The following is a 24,786-nucleotide window of genomic DNA, read 5'->3' as shown; positions in this document are numbered from 1 at the left end:
TGCAGTGCTTCTGTGTAAAAGTTAACTTCAATTAAGGCAGTGCATATGAGCAGCCATGTGCCAGTATGTCCTGTCTTTTCTAATCCTTTTTCCTGTTTCTTTGCCTTCCTTTTTGCCTCTATCAGGCCTGCAGGGGTTCCAGATTTGCAGTGTAGTGCTGGGCTCAGGAAAAGTAAGATTTGCTCTCCCCTTTCTGCTGTCATTTTTGCGTGATATCAGGGAAACAATTTGACCCTTTTGTTTTTTCATGCACAAAGAGAGAGTGAGGATATTTTCTTTGCCTCCTCTGCCAAGCTCCCATAGCTACTCTCAACTACATTTACAGACAGTGAACCTTGTCTGCACCTTGTCTGGGGCCCTTCACCACCACCGTGGCCACAGTATAGAAGAGGAGCAGTTAACAGATGGTGGCTGTAATGCCAGGCCCCAAGCCATTCTGAGGAGATCCCCTGGCTTTGAGGTTATGAGGAGAAAGGTGGTACTTTCCACCCACCTTAATCCTGCTTCCATATGGCTTTGAGGAAGAGTTGCAAAGAAAGGAGACAGCAGCTGACAGATAACAGGAATAATAGGAGCCCACTCAGGGAGCACTGGACATTTGCAGCTTTGGATGTTTTCCTTATTTTATGCTGTGTGGATTGGAGGCTTGCTCTGCTCCTGGCTGATCTCACCAGCTTCACAGAGCTCCTTATCCTCCTCCCAGCCTTCCCTGCACTTCCATTCTCCTAGAGTGTCCTCCTCCCTGACAAATTACCCTTTCCTCACCCACTGAGAAGGGGAATGCTTTTCTTGATTGTTCCTGCTTCTGCTGCTATGCCTCCTTCCCCATTTCTTGTCTCTCTGTAAACCTTGGGCTCAGGTGGATCCACCTACTATTCAACATTTGGCTAGCACCCTGAAAAACCTTACTTTGTAGGCCTTGCTACTTTAATCATGATTATTATCTTTGTTAATATCTGCAACAAGGCAGGGGTACTAACGCACAGGATGACAGGTCTTCCACAGTGCTGTTGGACCTGGTTACAAAACAATTTTCAGAAAAGCAGATCTATACCATTACCGTGTATTCTTTGTGATTAATTATCACCATTATTAGGCGGAAAGCAAAGCACTTTAGTTACCAACACTGTGAAAGCTGTTAGAAGAGAACAATATATATCTCCCTAACATCATTAATAGAGCTAATAAAAGCATAGTGCAACCTGCAAATGCAGCTGTCAATGAGGTTTTCCATAAATCCTTTGGAAATCAGAGCTGATTTGATTTTCTGTTTCACAAAAACCCAAATATGGTGGTGATTTAAGTACTTCAACACCTTACCTTTCACATTTTCTCCTAATCTTATACATCTGCTGCCTCAGTGGTTAAGATCTAGTAAATACCAAATTATGACTTTGTTAATGAAGTGTAAGAGTAACTTAAAATGTGTACTGATTTTACCCAGGATGCCTCTCAGAAATCTCAGATACAGTTGACTTATATAAATACACATGCTGAGCAAAGCAGAATTAAAATCAGAACTTGAGTTGCTCTTATCTCTGTTTGTCTTCAGCAACCTTGTGATACTTGTAAAGGCTTTTGTATGACGAATTGAAGAGTGAGCTGATGCATAACAGATATATTTGTGTGTAGATGTACTTGTGCTGTATACAGATTTGTGTTTTGAAATATAAAATTTGAAGGGAAAAAAAATGTGTTTTGAAAACTCCCTCCAAATCTAATTGAACCCACAGTCTATCATCAATTACTAAAAAAATTCAGAAATACCAGTCAGAATGCTTCTCTTGATTTATATTTTGCTACCTTTCCTGAAAACTCTGATAACTGCTCAAAAACAACTGTGAGAGCACCACATTTGTACAGCATTTCTGCAGAGCTGGAAATGAATTTCATCCAAGGAAGCAAATTACATTTGAAAGTATTTCTATATAGAGAGACTTCCAAATAAACCAAAAAGAAAGTAAATATAGATATAAAAATAAAACCACCACATTTTCTTCATTCCCTCATCAGACTTGGTGATATCTCAGTGGGGCTCCTCATGAAGATTTGAGGAAAAGAAAGAAGAAGGATGATTTGCCCCAGACCTTGAAGCATAAGAAGAGAAGAAACTCATTACATTACGATACATAGAGACACAATTTGTGAAAAGCCCATATTTTGTTCTGGGGCTCAGGCCCTTGTGCTCCACTAATCATTTATTGGCAATCCCTGCTCTCCACCCATGGACACAGGGCCATGCTCCTTGGCAATGGGCTGGAGCTCCCCCAGCCAGGGTTTCAGAACAGCACTGCTAGAAACACTTCAGGAGGGACCTAACCACTCCATGATGTGCACTTCCTACAGAGTGAGTGTAATCTCCTGTCCCAAGCACTTCTCCAGTCCTAGAAATTGCTGGAAACTACGGCCTTGTGTCACCAGTCTTTACTGAAACCCAGACAAACACAAACTGCATTTCCTGTCTTGGCTTGGCAGAAAAAGATAATGGGAATCCATGACTTGGAGAAAGGTGTGGTCAGCCTCCCTCCTCTTTGGGCCCTTTTGCTGGCCAGGCAGTAGATGCTCTGTGTATATCTGATGACAAGCAGGTAGATAATATAATCACGTCTCAGTCTTGTGTACTGTGGTGCCAAAACCTCCCCCCCCCCCCCCCCCGAAACCTTTCAGACGGACTGGCTTTTTCTAATCTTACACAATGCCTTTTCAAGATACAATCATCTGCTTAGAAGCAAACCTGACAGCACAGACCAGAGCAAACTTCCTTTCCTGGGACAATGACCAGCAGGGTGAGGGGCAGCATAGCTGTGCTCACTGATGACAGTGTCAAAGGACAATGACATTGCAGCCTTTGTGCTGACACCACCACAAAGCTGAGTGTCTGGGACATGAGTGACCTGCCCTATGCTCCCCTGGCCAAGTCCAAACTCACCTCAGCTCCTGAGCTTTTCTTCACCCCCAGCAGCCATGCTCCTCTTTCTCCTCAGGCAAGTGCCAAGGAAGGGTAGAGTTCCTCCATGTGTAACATCACCTTTGGATCTTTAGGTGACAGGAAATGGGGTCCTGCATGCAGAGTGGAGGAGAGCAGGAATCACCCTATGCTCTGTCCTCTATAAAGGGGCTATAAATGAGGTGTGAGGTATGAGAGATGAGATATAAAACCTTTCAAAGACTAGTCTCTGCTCTACATAGGGATTGATGAACTCATAAAGAAAGAAACCGTCCTTATCTGCATCTTCCGAGAAACCCACTGACACTTTGCTCAAAGACTTTGATATCACTATAACATGTATTTATAGCTTTTGGTATTTTTATTGTTAATATTAGTGAAGACTCAAATCATACTTTCCACAAAGAATGAACTTTGCAGTCTGAATGGTCTCAGTCTGTCTGCTTAAGCCAAGCTCAGCTCCATTTTGAGCCTCCCTGAATGTGAGTTTCTGTTTGCCACCACCACAGAAGCCTTAGTCCATGCAAGAATTGCATTTCTGTTTGCATTTCTCTGCTGCAACTGTGCAGAGAAGGAAAGATGATCTCAAAAACCTCAATGATGCCTGTTTTCTCTGGGCACTGGAAGTCCAACTGCACATTCAGTGATAATTATGTCTTTCCTATTTCTCTTTTGTCTTGAATTTTTCCTGCTTTTACTAGTGTGGAGGTGCTTCATACTTTCTGCTCACAGATTTCCAGACCACCCATGAATGTACTGCAAATGCTATTGTATGTACAAACTTCATAATGCTTAAGAATACAAAATTCCTCTGATTATGCTTCATAAAATTTAGATTTAAAGGAAATCATTTCTTTATTTTTTTTCAGTAATATGAATGCAGTATTAGGCTCATAAGCATTTAAATGAGTCAGATGCTTTATTTGTTGATTTCAGAAATTTTTCTTTTAGATGAATGAAAAATTTAAACTGAATTGATTCTGAAAGAAATAGTGCTGAACACAGCCATATGAAAAGCAATCTGAAAATCCTGACAGGGGTAAAGAAAGAGAAATTAAAGTGCCCATGATATATGTGGGGCTAGGAATGAAAGATAAATTGTTCCTTGCATGTGCTGTGTCAAGCCAGTTGCTGCTCCAAAGCTCTTTACAGGCTTTATGCCCACACACTGCCTGAGCTGCACATCCTCCCCAGTAAATCTCAGTAAAATGCAGAAAGGGGAACTCTGCTCAGGCACTGCCAAGATTAAAGTACCTCAGAGGCTTAAATTTGCACTTTTTCTGTCCTTATGCTAACTGATAAGGCAATGACAGTCCACAAAGATAGGCCTGATCCCACAGAGATTTCAAACTCAAAATAACAACCAATAAATCCAAGGTGGAAAAATAGAAATTAATGGATTAACCAGTCATTTCTTTGCACTGGTAGGTGTAAAAGCAAAGAAGGGGTTTAGGGAAGCACACAAAAGAAAATAAAAATACATTTTGTAGAGTTCCTTATAAGCATGAAAGGCAGTATGGCAAAAGGGACATAATTGCCACATTGAAGACAAAAAAGGGAATAATAGAGGCCAGCATAATGAGATAATTTGAGGAAGACACAAAATTTCACCCCTCGAATGTATACTTTGCTTTGCATGGTATGTCCAGGAAATGAAAAGGGACTAGCTTAAATAAAAATGGGGAACTGGGAATGAGACACTTTAAGAAAAGAGAACCATAAATTCTGTAAGAATAGCTACTATAAAAAGGACATTTTCATGCTAAGAAGGAAGAAATAAAGGATTCAGCTGAAGATTGTCAAAATAGCTCTAAGCCAAATGTGAAATAGTTTCCAGTAACTCAGATGCCTGATGGGCAGCCAGGTCCCGGGCTGTCCCCTGTGGGGGAGCACTGGGGGGTGCTGTGGTATGACACTGGCGTGTCCTCCAGCCCAGTGTGCTCTCCGTGTCTCACATGCCAGCCCGGGAAAAGGAAGCGCATCGCGGGGGAAATCGCCATCTGCTTTTGTCAATAAAAGACCGCATGTGTGCCTTGAGCCTAAACAGACTGAAGGCAGCCTTTTATAGCTGCATGGGGGGAAACAGGAGACCTTACAAAAGTGTGAGAAAGTATAATTTAAAAGGAATAAACAAAAATTACTGTGACACTGCTTCATCTGCTCTGTATAGCCTCCAACACAGTATCACAGAAGGCATGGGAACTTATGAAGGCAGGGGTTCACATTAAACCTGTGATTTACTCGGTTTCTGAGTTCCCAGTTTCAAGAACATTATTACAGATATTGTTTTCTCACACTTTAATGTAATTTGTACTGTACAGGGGGAAAAGATTGTAAAATTTCTCTTTCCTATAAATGTGTACAAAAGGCATTTGTATGCCTCGTTCACTGAAAGCACCTCACAATCTTTGGTGTATTTATACTTCCAAGGCACATAGGCAGGTGTATTAATTTCCACATTCCATAAACCATTTAATGGAGGCACAAGATCTCAGAAATACAACTTGAAACTAAATTGAGTATAGCATAGCTAAGGCAGTACTGAAAACAATATCACAGTCTGAATCACACAGAATCACAGTGTGTCTGTGATAGGAAAGCATTTCTGGAGATCATTTACTCCAATCCCCCTGCTCAAACAGGGCTGCCAGTTGTCCAGGACTGCAATCAGATGACTTTTGAGGATGGAGGTTTCACAGCCTCACTTTGGCAACCAAGGGAATGCTGGCTAGCCTACAGTTCACCAGATCCTTCTTTTTGGCCTTCTCACTGATAGGATTGATATTTTCTCCTTTCCAGTCCTTGTGATTCTGCTCTAATCACTGCAAATTCTTCAAAGATAACCAACAGTATTCTTGCAGTGACATCAGACAGCTCCCTTAACACCTGTGGGTGCCTCCCAAGGGCTTGGATACATTCAGTTTGTTTAAATGTTCCTTTCTATGGGCTCCTCCTCCACTGAGGGTGAGTTTTCCTTTTCCCAGACTTTCCTTTTGATTGCAGAGTCTTGGTGTTCCTGCAGGCTGGTCTGAGCAGCAAGCACAGAGGTAAAGAAGGCATTCACTGTCTTGATCTTTTCTGTATCCCTTGGCACCAGGGTCCCTGCCCTCATTCAGCAGCAGGCCCACATTATCCCTGATCTTCCTTTTGCTGCTGGTATGCTTGTAGCAGCCCCTCTGATCCCATATCAGGCTTAACTGTAGGTGAGACTTAGCTTTCCTAATTACATCATGGCACTCTGTGTCTGCATTGTTCCTGCTTCTGCCTCTCGCCTTCTTCCTTTTACAGTCTGAGCTTAGTCAGGAGATACCTGCCCATCCACACAGCCCTCCTGCTGCCTTTGCTTGACAGCGGCTTCACAGAAGCTTGGGTACAAGGGATGTGTGTTTGGCACCATAGACTCAAAGAGTTCAAGGCAGAAAAATGTTCTTTAGCAAGAATTGAAGCCAATTCATCTAAGCTTATATCCATGTCTGCTTCCAATATCCACAACAAGCTGTACTACAGCTAGTGCCCCAACCCAGTACCCTGGGCTGCAGGGCAGATATACCTACAGAGACTTACCCCAATCACAGAGGCAGGGTTTAACCAGTTATTTCACTGAGAACCCCTCCTGTCTCTTGCAATATATATATATATATATATATATATATATATATATATATGTGTGTGTGTGTGTGTGTGTATATATATATATATATATATATATGTGTGCTTTTGTAAATCAAACAGATGAATTTGTAATCATTAGCCCATTTGTTTTAACAATCCTTAATTTACTGCCTTGAAGCCTGCAGCCCAGACTGTGGTTTCTTGTAATACTGGTGACAAAAAATGATCTTTCAGTCCCTACATGTTCAAAAATCAGTACATGGCTTAAGGAATATTTATGCAACAAAATTCTAAAGCCACTCTTAAAAACAAAAATAGTGGCTTTAGAATTTTGTTGTATAAATTTTCCCCTTTATTACCCATTTCTTACATAAGGAGGCTGTATCAACCCCCTCAACATGCAAACTGTAGTTTTTATTACTTATTACACTTAAAAAGGTGGCTGTCATCCTACATTTCCATACTCCCAAAGACAAGTGAACTCATTGTATAAGGTGAACTCTTCTACCATTTTGTAGACATGAGTATGATCTTAATCTTTTGCACAGGTTACACAGAATCATAAAAGATCCTGAGTTGGAAGGGACTCACCAGGATCACAGAATCCAAGTCCTAGGCCTGCACCCCAAGAATCACACTGCTGCAGTTCCCAGCTACCCACAAGGTAATTTCCTAATATCCAACCTAAATGTCCCCTGACACAATTTCAGGCCATTCTCTTGGGTCATTTTCACTGGTCACCACAGAGAAGAGATCAGTGTAGCTGCCCCTCTACTTCTTGTGAGGAAGTTGTAGACAGCCATCAAGTCTCTCCTCAGTCTCCTCCAGGCTGAACAGGCCAAGTGATCTCAGCCACTCCCTGCATGGCTTCCCCTCAAGGCTCTTCACCATCTTCATGGTTCTCCTCTGGATGTCCTTTAATAGTTTTATAACCTTTCTGTAGTCTGGTTCCTGGAACTACACACAATTACATTGAAAAGCAAGGTGCTAAAACACATAATGCACATAAAATAAACATTTTCTAATATGAAAACGTTTAGTCATAATATAAAATAAATGTGGTGGGTATGTAATATCAGAATGATACTCTGAATAGTCTAAATCATTCATTGTGACAAAAAAAAAAAGATTAAAGATCTGAAAGTCTGAAAGTCAGCTCTCTCTCTGTGGATGGTTTATAAACTGCAGCTGAATACAAAAAGGCACAGATGAATTTTGGTTGTCCTAACTCAAACTGAAAATTTAAAGCCATCAGTAAGTTGCTGAATTCATCAGACTGGACCCAGGACCTGTAGCTTTAAAGCATGTTCTGCCAGTGCTGTTCAAAATGCCAGGAGACACGAGAGGCAAGGTGTGTCCCCAGAGGTGTCCAACCAAGGGACCATTTCTTGCCTTGGCTGTCCTTTCTCCAAAGCCCTTCAGAAGCAGCTGCTCAAAGGCCTTCCCTAGGGAAACACAGAGGAGATCTCTGCATGTGTGATGTCCAGAGCAATTGAAGTTTGTTTGGACATTGACCTATCTGCGTGTGAAGGGCATCTTGTCACATGTGAGGGGAGGGGCTATGGCATGCAGATCTCTCTTTACTCTAAGCTGTGCAGCTGACCTGTCTGGCTGGAAACATGACCGTGCCAGGGCATACCAGCTCTCTGCTCAGTGCTCCACTTTGCAAAAAAAAAAAAAAATCTTATTTGTAGGCTGAACAATGAGACAAAACAGGATAATGACTGCATATTGAAGTCATTGGGTCAAACTGCTAACACTGGACCATGAGGGCCAGTCCTTGCTTGCCCTAAGAGCTAGAAACTAAAAAAAGTTACACTTTCTGAAGAGTAAGGACGAGAGGCAAGCTGTCTCCCACTCCCAGGCAGGCCTGCAAAGTAATTAGACTGCAGAATCATGCTCAGGTTTTGGAGCAATTACTATGTAATTCTCCACGCCAAAGAGTAACTCTTAATTCCTGTGCTGAACAGCTTCAGCGAGAGAAAATGGAAACATTTGTGCTCACATTTTCTCATCCTAGAACTTCATGGGAAAAGCAGAGGGAGGTAAATGAAGGGATTCAAATTCTCTTAGGTGGGAATTAAAGCCATGCTTCCTGGATGAAAAGGGACTGCCTCTTAAGCTTTGAAAGGGGCAAAAGCACCTCACGGCAGGGAAGAGGTCAGAATGCTGGCTTCCAAGTAAAGGGATACACTTCTGTACAACCGAGTACAAGGAATCCAAGTCTCTGAGACAGGCACAAATGCTTTGTATTTCCTATTTGTGATGTATTTCTGTATAGCTGGGGATTACATCACCACTGGTATAAAATCTGTGCCCTACTAGCATGCCAGACAGTGCATGTCACATACATTTCTGCCAAGCTGACTGGGATGCACTCTATAATGTTTATTCCAGCTACCAGAAACAAACAGCCTTTCTGAGCTGAGTGTAACAACAAAAACAACAACTCAACAACAGCAACTTGTACTGGCTTAGCCTTTTGTACCTTGTGGCTGCAGTGTGTTTTTTCAGGCAGTGAGAATCATAAAACCAGACTTAGGGTACCAGCCTCTACCTGCCAGCTGGGCAAATTACAGACTTTGGCACTTGGCTTTCTCCCCATAGCCTGAGCCCTACAGAGAGCCTAGGCACTTGATGTGGAGGCTGTTAATTCCACAACCCCAAGCCCTTGTTTGATTTAACCCTAAATCAGTTCCAATTCACAACAACTAAATGCCGGGAATCTAAATCTCTGAGTCAAGCTCAAATGCTTCCTATTTCCTATTTTAGACAGACTTCTGTTTAGCTGGGTCCATCAGTTTCATTTCACATTCTGTGACACTTTTCAGCATAAATTTACATTATTCTACTCTTATGTAACTCCTGTCCCCTCCAAATCTAGCTGGAATTCATAAAAACCAGGCTGGCTGTAGCCACACAACACAAAGTAGTCATCATTAAAGCACAGGTGGTCTTTCAATGAAACATGATGAGACATCACCTATCAATGCCATTCTAAAAGATACCTGCTCATCAGGCATTTTTCACTTAGATCACTCTTCCCAGAAGAATTGAGAGAGAATCAGGAAACTAGAAGCAAGCACAAGTTGCAGAGAAGGAGGATTGTGTGAGGCTGTTGAAGCAAGTGTCAATGGAACTGAAGCTTAACTCCATGCTCAATCAGGTTATCACCTGCTTGTCATCACTGCAACATGTCTGGCCACACCAAGGGTAGCAAAAAGCTAAACCAGCAGGAAATTGCCCTTCTCTGCTCAAAAAGATGGGGGGTGGGGAAGGGTTGTGGGGGGAGGAGAGTGGAGGAAAGGTATTGGGGAAGAGAGAAAGAATATTTTTCTGTTGGTTTAACTCTCCAAAATGGCTTATCAGGTCAGAGGAAAGCCAGGGCACACACAATGGAGGGAGTGGAGCTGTAGGGCCAGAGCACAGGAATGGAGGGAAGCACTACTGCTGCATTGCCTTACCCTGTGTAAAGCTGTGACTACAGTGCAGCAGTATTTGTCCTTAGAACTGAAGGTTGTAAAGTGTTTACAACTACCCACTATCTCTATTTTTTTTGTCCACACCCTGCTTAACGCAATGGTGCCCTGATGCCCTTTCTTTGTTGCTGAAATGGTGTTCTTCAAAGAAGAATCAGCACACAGCACGGACCACTCTTTTAGGGGTATACTCACACCTTCCCTGTTGTTAGTTATTGTGTCTTGCTGTGATTGCCCTTAAGGGAGGGGCTTGGGATTTACATAGAGCATTTTTGCTTTTGTATCATCTAAGAAATCTTTGATTGGGTTGGGCTGGGTTGGGTTTGTTGTCGGTTTTCTTATTCTTGATTTTACTTTGGGGATTTTTTTCTTCCCAGAAGAAACCAGCCTCATTACTTGACGCCAGTTATCCAGTTGGTTGATGGATATTTTTTTATTAGCTGTGATAGAGACCAGCTGTATGATACTTTTAAAATATATAAGCTCTGTTAAGCTTTCAGTTTCCCAGCACACTGGACATTCAAACAGTCTGGATCCTATTTAACAAACATTGTTGAATGTATTCAGTTAATAAAAGCTTGGCAAATATTAGTAAAGGACTTGTAATGGTTGTGAGTGACATAAAGGTTAAAAGCTTTTTATAGCCTTTCACCAAACTGGAGTAAAGCTGGAAGAAACTGAAGTGATGTGTCAGTAGGAAATCTCAGCACAGACTCAGACACCATGAAATACTCATCTTTAAGAAACTGGAAAAGATGCAACAATTCTGCATATCTGAATTTAGTTTTGAACTTTTAACATTATTTACCTCATATTATTCTGTTCCCCTGTTACCAGAACTGTCCCAGTTTGAAAGTTCTTGTGAAAAAATGATGTTTTCTGTCCTATTCTTGTCTATTATATAGAAACACTGTTTCATTATAAGGACCAGGACAAGAGAAGAAAGGACTTGTGGTAGATGAACATACAGCGAATAATATATCTCAGAGTAAAATTTTATTATCATTTTTTAGTTTGTTTGCTGCTGTCTCTGCACACAGGAAAGATCTCTGCACACCCCAGGACCCAAGGAGGTTCCCCAGCACCTCTTCAGAGCTCAGGTCACCCAGGAGAGAGTCACAGTGTGAACACTAGAAAGCACACACTGTTTCAGGAATTCTGTAAACATTGGATTCCTGATCCCAAAACCACTTGTAGATTCACTTTCTTTAAAGACTTGTCTGGACGAGGATAAAGGTGCATTAACAAAAAAAAAAAGGTGTCAGTGAAAACTTTTAATTAATGTGTTTTCAGATTCTCAGTGTTGACAGGGCGTGTTGCATTTTAGTGCATTTGCCAGCAAACAAGTTAAAATACATTTGTGTCCCAACTATGTGTGGCAAGTTAGGACATGTTTTTAAAAGTTTCAAATTTTAACAGGAGTTAAAACATGTTCATGATTGTGCTTTTACCTTAGCAGAGTGTGAGTGTCACTGATGGGTTTTTCTGGGACTCCAGTAAGAAGCTGCCATACTGGTGGGGAGCTGTTATTGAGCAGCTTTCTCATTTTCCTGTCAACTGCCAAATGAAAATACCATTTCATTCACCTGTATTTCAGGAATGGATAAAATGAATGTCTTAGGCAGTATTGGGAAAAGAAAAAAAACTGGGTATAAGTGAGTTGGGAGGTTTGGCAGTAGCTGCAGGAGTCAGAAGCCATGCTTTCATAGGGTGGTAAATTGCAGCTTCAGAGTACCTGGTGTAAGGTCAGGATTTCCATAGCCACATAACCCAGAGCGTGGCACCACATTCAGCTTTCATTCCAGTTGTGGCCAAATACTTTTCAGGAGCAACTTTTACTCAGCTGCTCTTGGGCCAAAAGCTATCAGCTTTTTTTTTTTTTTTCCTAGCCTCCCCACAGAATGTTAGTGCAAAGTTGACATAAGCACTACATACCACACTTCTTATACCTGGCTAGCTTGACAGGAAGGTTTGTGCTTATGCCCAAAGTTGTGGCTGCAAGGCACAGATTTATTATTAATGATCATCAAGTCACAGCCAAGAGTCAGTAACACAGTCAGCTGCAAGGCTCATTTGCTGGGCAGTCCTGTACAAAGCATTTTATCATTCTACACCTCAGTCTTCCACCTTCCCAAAAGGTTGAGGATGAAAATACCTCAGGAAAAATGTGCTGATTGGAGTCACCTTTTGGAAGTACTGCAAAAAGACAACTTCATCTAGAGGGTGCAACTCATTTTTAGAAATCTGCAATGATAGAGCCCTTAAACCTTTGGAGGAGCAAGTGGAGGTAAATCCTGCTCCCCTGCCCCCCCTACCCCACGGAGAACAGCTCCCCAGCCTCATCTCTTCTTCATTTTGGGGCTCCACAAAGCTGTCTCTCAGTTATGGTTGTCATGTTCTTAGAAGTATCACTACACATGACACAGGGGGGAATATGTTTTTTTTGTGCTGACACAACTATTGTGGTAAAAGCCTTAACACAAATTCCAACTAAGAATATTCTATTCTGTGCAAATACACTTGACAAGAGTACTGCTTTTTTCAGACACTAAATCTCCAACACCTTATACACAAGCAACTTTACACTGGTGCATCCTTGCTTCTGCCACAGAAATTCTATGACAACTTTTTATTTGGAAGGCACAGCAGAAAAGTATTATTCTCATCTTTGTAACTGATTAGTCCTGTTACAAAAAACTAAGGAGGTCTTTCTGTCTGTCTTTTTTTGTCTCTCTCTTTTCCCTCTCCCTGCTTCTTGGAAGGAGATTAAAAGACCAGGAACTTGAGTAAAGTACAAGTTTAAGAAAGAGGAATCTCCCCTCCAACACATCTCTTTGCTTGGTGCGTAAAGGTGTGGTGCGACAAGGACCAGCCTGGTAGCTGATGGGCTCAAGAGGTCATTCGAGGGGTTAAATTTTGTATTTGCACCCTACGGTCAAGGGTTTGGGTCAGAGATAGCTGTCCAGGTTTTAATTGCACTGGAACTGACAGAGGGACCATACAAATATCCCAGATTTTCTGAGCTTGTCCAGAGGCTCTACAGAAGAACTTGTGGAACTAAGTACCTACAGTAAGATCAATCAAGACTTAGTCTTTTTTACTTTCGCTTTTTCTTTTCAAGTTGTAAAACGTTGAAATTGTTGAAAAACATATCAAAAGCATAATGCAAAACACACCGTCCAAACTCCAAGTTACCATGTGAAATTTTCCAGTGACGCTACTCTGAAATTCAGGCGTAGCTACGGTGGAAAGTAGAAATGCATTTGCCCGTGCCGGTGAAATTGCATATACCCGCTCAGGATGGACAGGTGCCTTTCGATACTGACTGCGAAGTCCTGTCATGGTCTTCCACCAGGTCTTCTTAGGTGATCTGTTACATAAACCAGTCTAAAAAGATAAAAACCCAAAAGATAAAAACCAACAAAACCACGACTTCCTTAATATCCAGATTAAAAGGAGCAGCCAAAACACAACGCGTGCAGTTGAGAAGCGGGGGAGGATCCCGAAGAAGGAAGCAGTCCGGCTGGCCGTGCCCCTCGGTTGCGGTGCCGTCACGCCATAAGGTGAGCGCTCCGCAGCTCGCTCCATCCCTCCTGCCGCCGGTGCCCGCCGCCGCACACCGCTCCGCCAGCCCGCCCGGGAGGGGCGGCAGCCGGCAGATCCCCGGAGAGCGCTCCCGCCGCCGCGGCGCCCCCGGCCGCGACCCCGGCCCCGCCCGGCCCCGCCGAGCCCAGCCCAGCCCAGCCCAGCCCGCAGCAGCAGCAGCGGGGCCGGCGGACGCAGGTGACGCTGGGCGGGCAGAGCCGCTCCCGCCCCGCTCCGCTCCCGCTCCCGATCCCACCGTGGAGGCCCCGCCGCCCCCCGCCGTCGCCAGGGAAACCGCCCGGCGGCGCGGCCCCGCCGAGGGAGCCTCGGGGCGCGGCGGCCCCGGCACCCCCGCCCTGCTCTGCCGTGGGCGGTCACCCCGGCGGCCGCCCCCCGCCCCGGGGCTGCGGTGCTGTCTGTGCGGGCACGGGTGGGCGTGGAGGGCTGCCCCGGGGGAGCGGGACGCTGCTGCGCCGTGCTCGGCGGGGCGGGCGGCGGCGGCCGAGACAAAGGGAGCGGCGGCAGTGGCTGCGGCGGGGCTGTGCGTGAAATGCGGCGGGAGGGAGGGAGAGGTTTGATCCTCCTCGTAAAAAACACCAGCCAAATGCCCCCTTTTTGAGCCCCCCAGAAACCAAGTAATCCCCTCGAGCGGTTGAAAGCACCTGGCTGCCCTCGCCGGGGTTACCGAGAGGCGGCTCTCGGCGTCCGCACGAAGCCCACCGCTCCCGCCAGCCCCGGCAATCCACGGGGAGAGGGAGGTGGGCGGCTGAGCCGAGCCTCCCCGCTCCGCAGCCCTTCATTATCGGAATCATTTTAACATCCTTGTTTATAAACAAGAGGCGTTCGGAGGAGATTACCCGACTATGGGAAACGATCGTCCTGACGTTCGTTTCTGCTCCTTAAAAGGGGATGGGGGTGCCGGCGAGGGGGGAGGGGGTCTAGGCCAGCCTTCCCCGCATCGCAGCACGGAGGGAGGGAGGGAGCCGGCCGGCTCCCCGCACACGCCGCCCCCTCCCCCGAGAAAGGAAATCACTCGGGTCCGTGATATTTCGCCCACCCCAGCGCTGATAAGCATTCCAGATCACCGTTAATTCGCATGCATTAGTTTCGGGTTACATCTTTATTCGAGGGTTTAAATTTAGCGTAAATACACACTCGGGGCTGAGGTTTGGGAAAGCGTGAATGTTTCCCTGATAATGTCGCTTCGCCCACTACTTGAGTGCATGGAAATGTAATAGTGAAGTGGGTCACCGCCTCAGAAAATACTTTAAAAACACAAATCAGGAATAATCAGACAGCAGAATTTAATTAGAGCCGTAGGCTAATCACAAAATATTTTATTCCAAGCCAATATCGCTATGGGGGAGGGGTCCGTTCCTGCTCCGGCAGCGGCTCCTGCTGCCGCTGCTTTAGCGTTTGCAACATCTGGCCTACAGACCTACTAATTTCGACTCGTGATTTCGTTCGGCGAAACCCGATCTACGTGGTTCAAATACCTTCCAAATTGGGGGCGATTTAACAATCGCGACCAATTAAACCCGGAGAAGAAAAGAAAAGGAAAAAAAAAACAAAGGGGGAGAAAAAAAAAAAAAGAAAAAAAAGCAAGCAGCAAATCCCCTCCTTCCCTCGCTCTCCCCCGCCCGGGGCTCGCACACACTATCTGTTGCTCTCTCACGGCGGCAGCAGCGGGCGGGGGCGTGCGGCGGGGCCGGGACGCTCTCACTCACACTCGCACTCGCACTCACCCGCACGCCCCTCGCACCATTGTCCCTGCCCGCCCGCCCCGCTCTCTCTCTCTCTCTCTCTCTCTCTCGCTCTCCCTCTCGGGGTGTTTTGTTGGCGGCCCGGCTCGGGGCCCGGCGCGCCCGCCCGCGCCGCGGCGGAGCGGAGTGGAGCGGCACATTCATTATCGGCCGGGGGCCGATTTCAAACCGCTGCCATCGCGGCTCCATTGTTCGCCGGGCGGGCGGGCCCCGCCCCCCTTTGTGCGCGGCGGCCGCGATTGGCCGGCGCCGGGCGGAGCGCTGCCGTCACCGCTCGGGAAGCCCATTCATCTGTGCACTTGGGCGTTGGACTCCGCATCTTATTAGCAACCAGGGAGATTTCTCCATTTTCTCCTTGTCTACAGTACGGCTACAAATCTGGGATTTTTTATTACTTCTTTTTTACTAAACTTGGGCTCCTTTTTTTTTTTTTTTTGCTCGACTTTTTCCTCCCTTTTTTTCCCCTCCCTCCTGTGCTGCTGCTTTTTGATCTCTTCAACTTTAAATTTTTTAAAAGGAGTGCATTATAATCGGTTCTGTTCTCTCTTCTCTTTTTTTTTCCCCTCTGGTGTGTGTGTGTGTTGCTGCTGCTGCTGATCGCCCAGTATTTATACCAACCCAACGCTCTTTGTTTCCCCTCCTTTTGGATCTGTTGAGTTTCTTTGTTGAATAAGACAGCATGGGTGCCCAGTTCTCCAAGACCGCTGCAAAGGGCGAAGCCTCCGCCGAGAAACCTGGGGAAGCAGTGGCTGCATCTCCATCCAAGGCGAATGGACAGGTAAAAAACGAAAAGAAATTTTAAAAAATATTAAATCTACTCCTTTTTTAAGCCAACTTCGACGGACTCTCTTTCGCATCCTGTTTAATTCTTCTTCCTTTGATGCCCCAGTGGCACATTCAATGGAGAATACGGTCGATCCTTTTATCTTTGCAACTCGAGGCAAAGGAATAATTTCTTTATTTTGGTTAAACGGGCTCGGCTTTGAATGATTCCTTCCTTTATTTTTCCTGCGTGGGGGGCGGGAGGGGGAAGGGGCACGTTTCTTTCTTTCTTTCTTTTTTTTAAATCCCTCGTGTATTATGGTGGAGCGTCCCAATGGCTCGTAAACGGAAGGATCTTACAAAGCCTGGCTTTTCTGCCCGCTTAACCCCCTCCCGAAGACACTCGATGCCTCCCGCGGAACGCCTCTCGCGGCACAGCCGGACGGCCGTGTGGTAGCGGGGCCCGGAGCCCCCGCGGGCAGCCCCCTCGGGCGGGAGCGCGGGCCGGGGGCTGCGCCGCCCGCCCCGTCCACGGCAGCGCCGCCGGGGGCTCGGCAGCCGCGGGCACGGCTTTCTGTCACCCACCCGCGCCCCCTCCCCACGCGTGAGCCGGGCTGGCAGCGGCGTTGCGGGCAGCCACCCCCCGCCGCCCCCGCAGCTGCCGCCCCGGGCAGCCAGCCGCGCTCCGGGCGCCCGAAAGATGCAAATGCGGCGTGAGTGGGGAGGGGAGGAGGAGGCGGGGGGCGCCTCGCCGCACCGCCCGGGCGCTGAGGGGCCGCGGCGGGCGGGGGGCCGGGGCCGGGCCGGGCGAGCTTTGTTCGCCTTCCCCGCCCCGCGCCGCCGCCGCGGCTTGGACGGGGCGCGCCGAGGGCGGGGGAGCGCGGCGCGGCCGCCGCTGCGTGGAGCCGGGGCGCCCTCTGGCGGCCGCCGCGCGCTCCGCCCGCCGCTGGGGGCGCTCGGCCCGGCGAGAGCGCGGGGCTTCGAACCGCGGGAAGCGGCGAGGCGAGGCCGGCAGGCGGGGAGGGCGGCGGCGGCGCCCCGCAACACCCCCACCAGGCACCCCCGGTAACGCTGGTCCTTGTCTTGCAGGAGAACGGCCACTTGAAGGTGAACGGCGACGCCTCCTCCGCGGCAGCGGAGGCGGGCAAGGAGGAGGTGCAGGCGAACGGCAGCGCGCCCGCCGAGGAGACGGGCAAAGAGGAGGCGGCCTCGTCGGAGCCCGCCTCCGAGAAGGAGGCGGGAGAGGCAGAGAGCACCGAGCCAGCCTCCCCGGCGGAGGGCGAGTCCTCCCCCAAGACTGAGGAGGGCGCGACCCCCTCGTCCAGCAGCGAGACCCCGAAAAAAAAAAAGAAGCGCTTTTCCTTCAAGAAGTCCTTTAAGCTCAGCGGCTTCTCCTTCAAGAAGAACAAGAAGGAGGCCGGCGAGGGGGCCGAGGGCGAGGGCGGCGCCGCCGCTGCGGCGGCGGAGGGCGGGAAGGAGGAGGCGGCGGCCCCCGAGGCGGCGGGCAGCGAGGAGGGCAAGGCGGCCGCCGAGGAGGCGAGCGCGGCCGGCAGCGCCGAGGCGGCGAAGGAGGACGCCGGGGACTCGCAGGAGGCCAAATCGGACGAGGCCGCCCCCGAGAAGGCGGCGGGAGAAGAGGCCCCGGCATCGGCGGCGGCCGAGGAGCAGCAGCCGCCTCAGCAGGCAGCGGAGGGGAAGGCGGAGGAGGCGGCGGGCGCCGGCGCCGCCACGAATGAGGCGGGCAGCGGCGAGCAGGAGGCGGCCCCCGCGGAGGAGCCGGCGCGGCAGGAGCCCCCCGCCGAGAGCAGTCCCGAGGGACCCGCCGCTGAGTCGGCGGAGTAGTCAGCGCCGCCGCCGCCCCTCGCCGACGGACTTTTCTTCCCCCCTGTTTGTTTTTGGAGTGGTGCCAGGTACTGGTCTCGGAGAACTTGTCTACAACCAGGGATTGATTTAAAAGATGTCTCCTTTCTTTTTTTTCTCTCCCCCCGCAGCTCCCATCTCAAATCGTTATATGTTGCCGCCATTCCAACGGGCGGAGGGGGGCTCCCCTCCGCCTTCTTCTCCCATCCTTTATATTTTGGTTTTTTTGGGTTTTTTTTTTCATCAGTATTAATGTTTCGTTTTGGTTGGTTCGGGTTTTTTTATTTCGTTGGGTTTTTTTTGCTTTTTAAAATTTTGTTCGTTTATTTTTTAATTTCATACTTTGCAACTCTCTTCATATTATAAAACTTTTGCCGATCGGTCTATGGACATGCCCATATATGAAGGAGATGGGTGGGTCAATAAGGGATATCAAATGAAGTGACAGGGGCCGCAGTGGGGAACCCGGGGCGCGCAGCCCTTGCCGGGAGCGCGCCCCGCCAGAAATGATGTAAGGGGTTAGTCTTTTTTTTAAAAGAAAGTTATTACGATGTATTTTGTGAGGCAGATGTTCTATAAGGTTTACAACACTACAAGTCTTGATTAAGAAGGAAAGGAAAAAGGAAAAAAAAAAAATAAAAATCAATACCCAGATAAAGAGATCATAGTCTTAGAAATTCATTTAAACCATAGGAACTTTTCACTTATCTCATGTTAGCTGTATCAGTCAGTGATTAAGTAGAAATACAAGTTGTATAGGCTTTATTGTTTATTGCTGGTTTATGACCTTAATAAAGTGTAATTATGTATTACCAGCAGGGTGTTTTTAACTGTGACTATTGTATAAAAAAAACAAATCTTGATATCCAGAAGCACATGAAGTTTGCAACTCTTTCCACCCTGCCCATTTTTGTAAAACTGCAGTCATCTTGGACCTTTTAAACACAAATTTTAAACTCAACCAAGCTGTGATAAGTGGAATGGTTACTGTTTATACTGTGGTATGTTTTTGATTACAGCAGACAATGCTTTCTTTTCCAGTTGTCTTTGAAAATAAAGGAAAACTCTTCAGATGCAATGTTTTTTTTTTTTTTTTTGTGTAGCATCTTGTCTATCATGTTTTTGTAAATACTGGAGAAGCTTTGACCAATTTGACTTAGAGATGGAATGTAACTTTGCTTACAAAAATTGCTATTAAACTCCTGCTTAAGGTGTTCTAATTTTCTGTGAGCACACTAAAAGCGAAAAATAAATGTGAATAAAATGTATAATTTGGTTGTCTTTCTTTTATGGATACTCTGGTAGCTTAAAGGGACTAGTCAGTATTGCCTAAATTTGTACAGAGACAGTCATGTGTGCTGTTAGCACTAGCTTTGAAAAGTACCTTCCTGGATCTTGGACTCTGTAACACTGTGCATTTTACAGAGAAAGCGTGCAGTGCACCAGGTAATTTGTAGGCTTTTCTGGCTTTGAAAAGAAGACTGGAAGGCAGTCTGAGCATGTAGTGTATGATTCTCCTGTCCAGGCTCCATCTTGCTTTTAAGACCAGATGTATCCAGTGTATGAGGATCTTGCCTCTTGAGGAAAATAAGATTTCATTTGAATTGCTTAGGGTGGGGCACTGAAATTTTTATGCTGAGTTGCTTCAAAATTAAGCTCTTGAACAGCTGTCCCACTTAGGTCTTGGTATGCTGGTCCTGATTTGGTCCCTCGATGATTGTCTTGAAAACTAGCCTGGAAGGAGAAAGGGGAAACTAACGCTGCCATTCTACTTAAAGTAATTAAAAGCAATATTTTCTTTTTTTCCTCAAGTGCTACTCCCAAGTACAGGTGAGTTTCAAAACAGATTTCAAAATTTGTCAATTAAAAAAAAAATTGGTGCTTGCCTTTAATTGTTAGGCTTTTTGGCTATTTTCCAGCATATTGCTCAGGGCAATTATGCCTTAATAAAACAGTGAGTTCATGTAAGAAAAGCAGCAGTGGTGTTTGGAGGGTGGAAATTGATTCAAGAAAGTGTTGCTTCTAAGTTTATAGGAGAAAGTTTAGTGTTACACTTATTTGCTTCCACCATTTTCAGCAGAAACTCTTTGGAAGCAATTATGATTCATTTTATGAGAAAATGGCACATTAGCACCTTGTTCCCTAAAGAACAAAGCCTAAACTGAATGAAGTATAGTAGATTTCCTGCTGAATGCATACTTCTTTTTGTTTGGTTTGGGTTTTTTTTGGTTTTTTGTTTTTTAATTCAGCTGTCTACCATTTAACTTTGGCTTGTATGTACTCTAGTTGCCCTGGTATTTCTCTATAACTTTAGAAATGTATTGAAACTATGCTATAATTGCTGAGGGACAAAAATAAATGGATGTAAAACAAGATCCTCCACACCAGTGTCATTCTTGGAGTACATGTGTTTGAAGTCTAGTGCACAACTGCTTTGCTAAGGGGTTTTTATAACATGGCTGTAAAAACCTGTTCTGAGACGCATAATGTCTTGGCCATAGAGCCAATGTCTCTTTTTAATAAATATTTATATTTGAATCCAAGGATTCTTAAAGAGAGGTCTGAATTTCTTCTCTTCTTTTTTTTTTTTTTTGTCAAACTGTGTATTTGTACATACAAAGAAAATAATTGCTAGCAAAGTTCTTTTTCAGATTTTTCTTAACCTCTCAAGCTTTCATGTTTTTTCCTCACTCAGCTGGTGGTTTCTGGAGCACTTCCTATTCCTGGGAGTGCAGAATTGCCCTTGCCCCTGGCAGATGGACTTTTGGCTTGGGGCTTTGTCATTCTGTGGCTTGACTTGACTTGAGATATATTTTGAAGTCCTAACACTGGTACAAAAGTGCATCTTAAGAACACCAGTTGCGTGGTCTGCTCTTCCTGTCCCAGCAGTTGGGTGAGATTTGATGATGCCAGTGTTCCACTGTGTGGTTTAAGAAGACAGAAGTCAAGAAATTGGAATCATGGTAATTGAAGAGTTTTGAACTGCTACCTCCTGCCAGAGAATTGTGCAGGAGCATCTCTCCTCCCTGGGTCCCCAGGGGACTGAGCAGTCATTTCTGTGGAATTGTGGAATATCCTTTCTTATGTACAAGGAAAAGGAAGGGGCTGGCTGTTGTTCATCTTCTGTGTGGTCTGGTGAGGTGACTGGTCAGGTTGTTCATCTTCTTGCTGAGAAAGCTTTATACTTTTTTTTTTTTCATTGCATTGGTTGCCTTAATGAAAATGCTCATTATAATAAATATTGTAATTATAATAAATTCACAGCGAATGTGGATTTAAAATGTGTGATTTCAAACCAATTTTCCTATATCATGGTTCTTTTAAAGCAGAATATTATTATTGCTATGAACATGGTCATTTCTGTAGTGCTGAAACAATGTCATATTTTTAGGTAAAACACTGGAATCTAATTTTGCCTGATTAGAGGCTCTAGAGATTTACTTCTTTTGTTTATTTACTTACACTGAGACAACAGTTTTCCTTGTTAAAGAACATAACCTGGTTGTACAAAAGTGCTTTAGATCTCATGTCTATCTTGGTAGAGTCTAAACTACACTTCAGACTTTGCAAATCAAGGTGTTTTACCTCAAATACTTGAGTTTTGTATCTGGTCCTGATACTTATTAATGTGGACCTGTAGAGACTTTGCCTTCAGGCAAGGAAGCAAGGCAGGAAAAGGGAAAGGTGAGGTGGATAAGGGAAGTGGAATCCAGGCTTTGTCTTCTTCTGAAGAGCCATCACCTTCTTCTTTGTGTCCATAATCCTTGGAAACACATCAAGTCTTGTATTGACTTCTGCCATATCTAAAAACTCCTCTTGATTGTATTAGGTACAAGTGTTGCATGTGTATTTTACTCCTTTATTATGATGTTGTCTATGTTTGAAGAATGTTTTTTATTCTACAGTAGTTTGAAACAGCTAACTCTTGAACTTCACTTGCAGATGATCAGATAGAGGTTGAAAGTTTTCATCTGTTTTGATTGTTTGAGTTTTTCTAAGTAACAAGTCCTTTAAAAAAATCTAGAATCGTACACATTCTACCCTGAAGCTGTAATGCTGATTAATAGTTTCCTGCAAAATTAGTCCTGTGAATTTGGTCTTTATGCTATTTTGTATAGTGAAAGACTAGTAAAAGGTCATCACTGGTGGTATTGGACTGGTTTCAGTGTTTGTTTTGAGAGACTGAGGTGAAATGTGTTTTTCATGATGATGTAGCTTAGTTGAAAGCATCCTGATTCTAGCTTAGGACAATTTTTTTTTACCATACTCAGGCCTACTGAGATAGAAAAAAAGCAGGTCCTTTTTTTCCTGAAGTAAGAAGCAAGTGAGAATGGTATATTGTTTATAACATGGTGTAGACAGGGGGATTATTTAGTTCTCCTTACAAAGCTGAGATCCTGGGGTAGCTGTCAGTGATGGGAGCTATTGGCGCTGCAGTGAGTCCAGCAGGGCAGAGGCAAGCAGGCTCCTGTCACTCCAGTGAGGGAGTGTAAGAGCTGGTGCTACCCAGAAGTGCAAGGTTTCTGAAAGCCTGTGTGCTGGCTTGCCTGGGGAGAGCCAGCGTGGTGGTGAGATTTAAGGCCTGTTGCTTGTCTGAGGATTGAGAAAGGGAAGATGCAGCATGATGTGTTTACTGGAACAACTGTTGAGATTGCTCTGAAGTGGAAGCATTGCCTTTTGGGAAGATCAGAGGAGGGTTAGCAATGGGCTCCAATTATGCCTAAACAGAAGGGTGACCAAAATACTGCCCGTGAATGAAGTACAGAGTTAGAAATATGTAAATTTGGGCTGTATTGTTGAGTAAGTAAACTTTTCATACAAAAGCAAGAGGTATTCTTTCTACAGAAGAATTCAGATTCAGAATGCCCCATTTTCAGGATATCTGTAATGTTACCTGGTGGAAGTGACATAAAGGTTAAGTAAATGATTTTAGAACGTTTTGAAGTCCTGAGGATGCTTACAAGTATTATTTACACATCTTTGCTCTCAGTTTTTGCTACAGGAAGGCATGTTTATCCAAAACAGGACTATCAAGGTACTAGGTGAAACAAAACATTAATATTTGTAATTAGAAAGACACAAACAAGAGATATGGAATGTTAGTTCTAAGATATGATGAATTTAGATAAAATATCAAAGACATTATTAGTTAAAAGGAGGGGGGAGAGTTTTGTGGTTTGTTTTGGTTTGTTTGTTTGTTTCACCTAACACAATTTTGATTTTAGAACTGCAAGTACAGGATAATCTTACTGGTGATGCATGCATGTATATCACCAGGTAGCAAACATTCCAGGAGTCAGGATTCTTGGGATAGTTCCTGTGGCCATGTATGTGATGACCTGCACTAGAAGAGTGCTGGAGAGGGAATGTTTTGAGCCAAGCAATGCCACCCTCTGGGGTGTTTTCCAACACCACAGCTGACACTATGGGTAATAAAATATTTGATAGTTGCTCTTTGCAGAGGCCATAGTAACTAGAGGTTTATTTTTAGATACAGTGCAAACTGGACTCTTTTTCCCGAAGTTCACACCTTAGTTTCCGAAACAAGAGAAAAATACCTATGAATCTGTTGATTAAGTAAGTTGTTCTTACTGAGTAGTTCTAATAGCTGCAAAAAATTCCTTTCTAGCCTATGCTAGAGTAGTTATTTCTCTGAAGTTTGGTATGGATAACTACTTGAATATTTAAAATGAATTTGATGACACAATTAGCCATGCATACAAGGGTCACCTGCTGTTCAAAGGAAGAAAAACCCATTCAATCTCACTGGAAGAGAACCATTTTGAACCAGGTAAGACCTGCATAGGCAGGGCCTTTAAAAGGGGACCAAGAGAAAAAAAGAAACCAATCCCCAAGCTTTGGGAACTAAAGGAAGAAACTGCTTTTTCTAGGCCCCTGAAGCAAGACTGTCATAGGCTCAAAGTACCCCTGTAGTGTCCTTAAATAATAGAATTTACTTGTGAGAGACACTGTTTCCACTGGAGTGCAGATCCATGTTCCTTTCAGACATCACCAGTGAAACCAAGTCCAAAACTGATTGTTGAAGGTAACATTTTTCAGGAATGAATCATTAGGCCACTCACAAGTCCCACGTTGCAGTTTAGGAGCCTGTTAAAGCAAACTTAGCAGATATAGCTCAGAGGACTTACCTCCTCTGAGGACACTGGGCAGCAAATATATCCCACCTTGGTAATTAAATAAAATGACAGAAATCATGGAATCATGGACTGATACTCAGAACACAGGAAGGAGCTTGATCTTTTTTATTTTTCCCTCAGTACTATTTTTGCATATCCCACATAGGTTTTTGCTTTCTAATAAATATCCAGGAAGATAATTCAAAGCACTAGAGAGCTATCGATAATTTGTTTCAAACTACATTATAATAATTCAAAGTAGAGTGAAAATAATTCCAAAATTTGTCTTAGTTCTTTCTCCTGGATGTTTTTATACAGGTGTATTTGAAAATTGTTATGATATTTTATTCTGCTGTTTAACAACTTTACATGTTAATGTTCACATGGAGAAACCATGTCATTAATATGTATGCTAAAGTAGCTAACTTCTTTTTTATGGATCTTGGTGACACTAGGATGAGGCCAAAATCAGTGCTTCTCAAAGTTTCTTAAGCTATGCAGCACACTTATGAAATTCCCTGATAGATGTTGCTAGTGATAAGAGCAACACATTTGATTCTTCTGTGCAGCATCCACCTGGAATCCACAAGAAATGGTGTGCAATAAAGGTACCAGAAAGTACTGTCTGCCTGAATTAAGGG

The 24,786-nt window shown here is 45.0% G+C and overlaps 1 protein-coding gene across 1 annotated transcript; it reads left to right on the top strand.

Moving 5' to 3' along the window:
* The first annotated feature begins 15,583 nt into the window (after positions 1 to 15,583).
* MARCKS (myristoylated alanine rich protein kinase C substrate) lies at positions 15,584 to 19,279 on the top strand. The gene is made up of 3 exons (XM_074537941.1): positions 15,584 to 15,750; positions 15,992 to 16,164; positions 17,238 to 19,279. The coding sequence occupies exons 2-3, from the start codon at positions 16,066 to 16,068 to the stop codon at positions 17,988 to 17,990; spliced, it is 852 nt and encodes a 283-aa protein (XP_074394042.1). The 5' UTR covers positions 15,584 to 15,750; positions 15,992 to 16,065; the 3' UTR covers positions 17,991 to 19,279.
* The last annotated feature ends 5,507 nt before the right edge of the window (positions 19,280 to 24,786 follow it).

Source organism: Zonotrichia albicollis, chromosome 3 (assembly GCF_047830755.1).
Source record: "Zonotrichia albicollis isolate bZonAlb1 chromosome 3, bZonAlb1.hap1, whole genome shotgun sequence".
Classification (NCBI taxonomy): Eukaryota; Metazoa; Chordata; class Aves; order Passeriformes; family Passerellidae; genus Zonotrichia; species Zonotrichia albicollis.
This window is presented reverse-complemented; position numbering and strand designations above follow the sequence as displayed.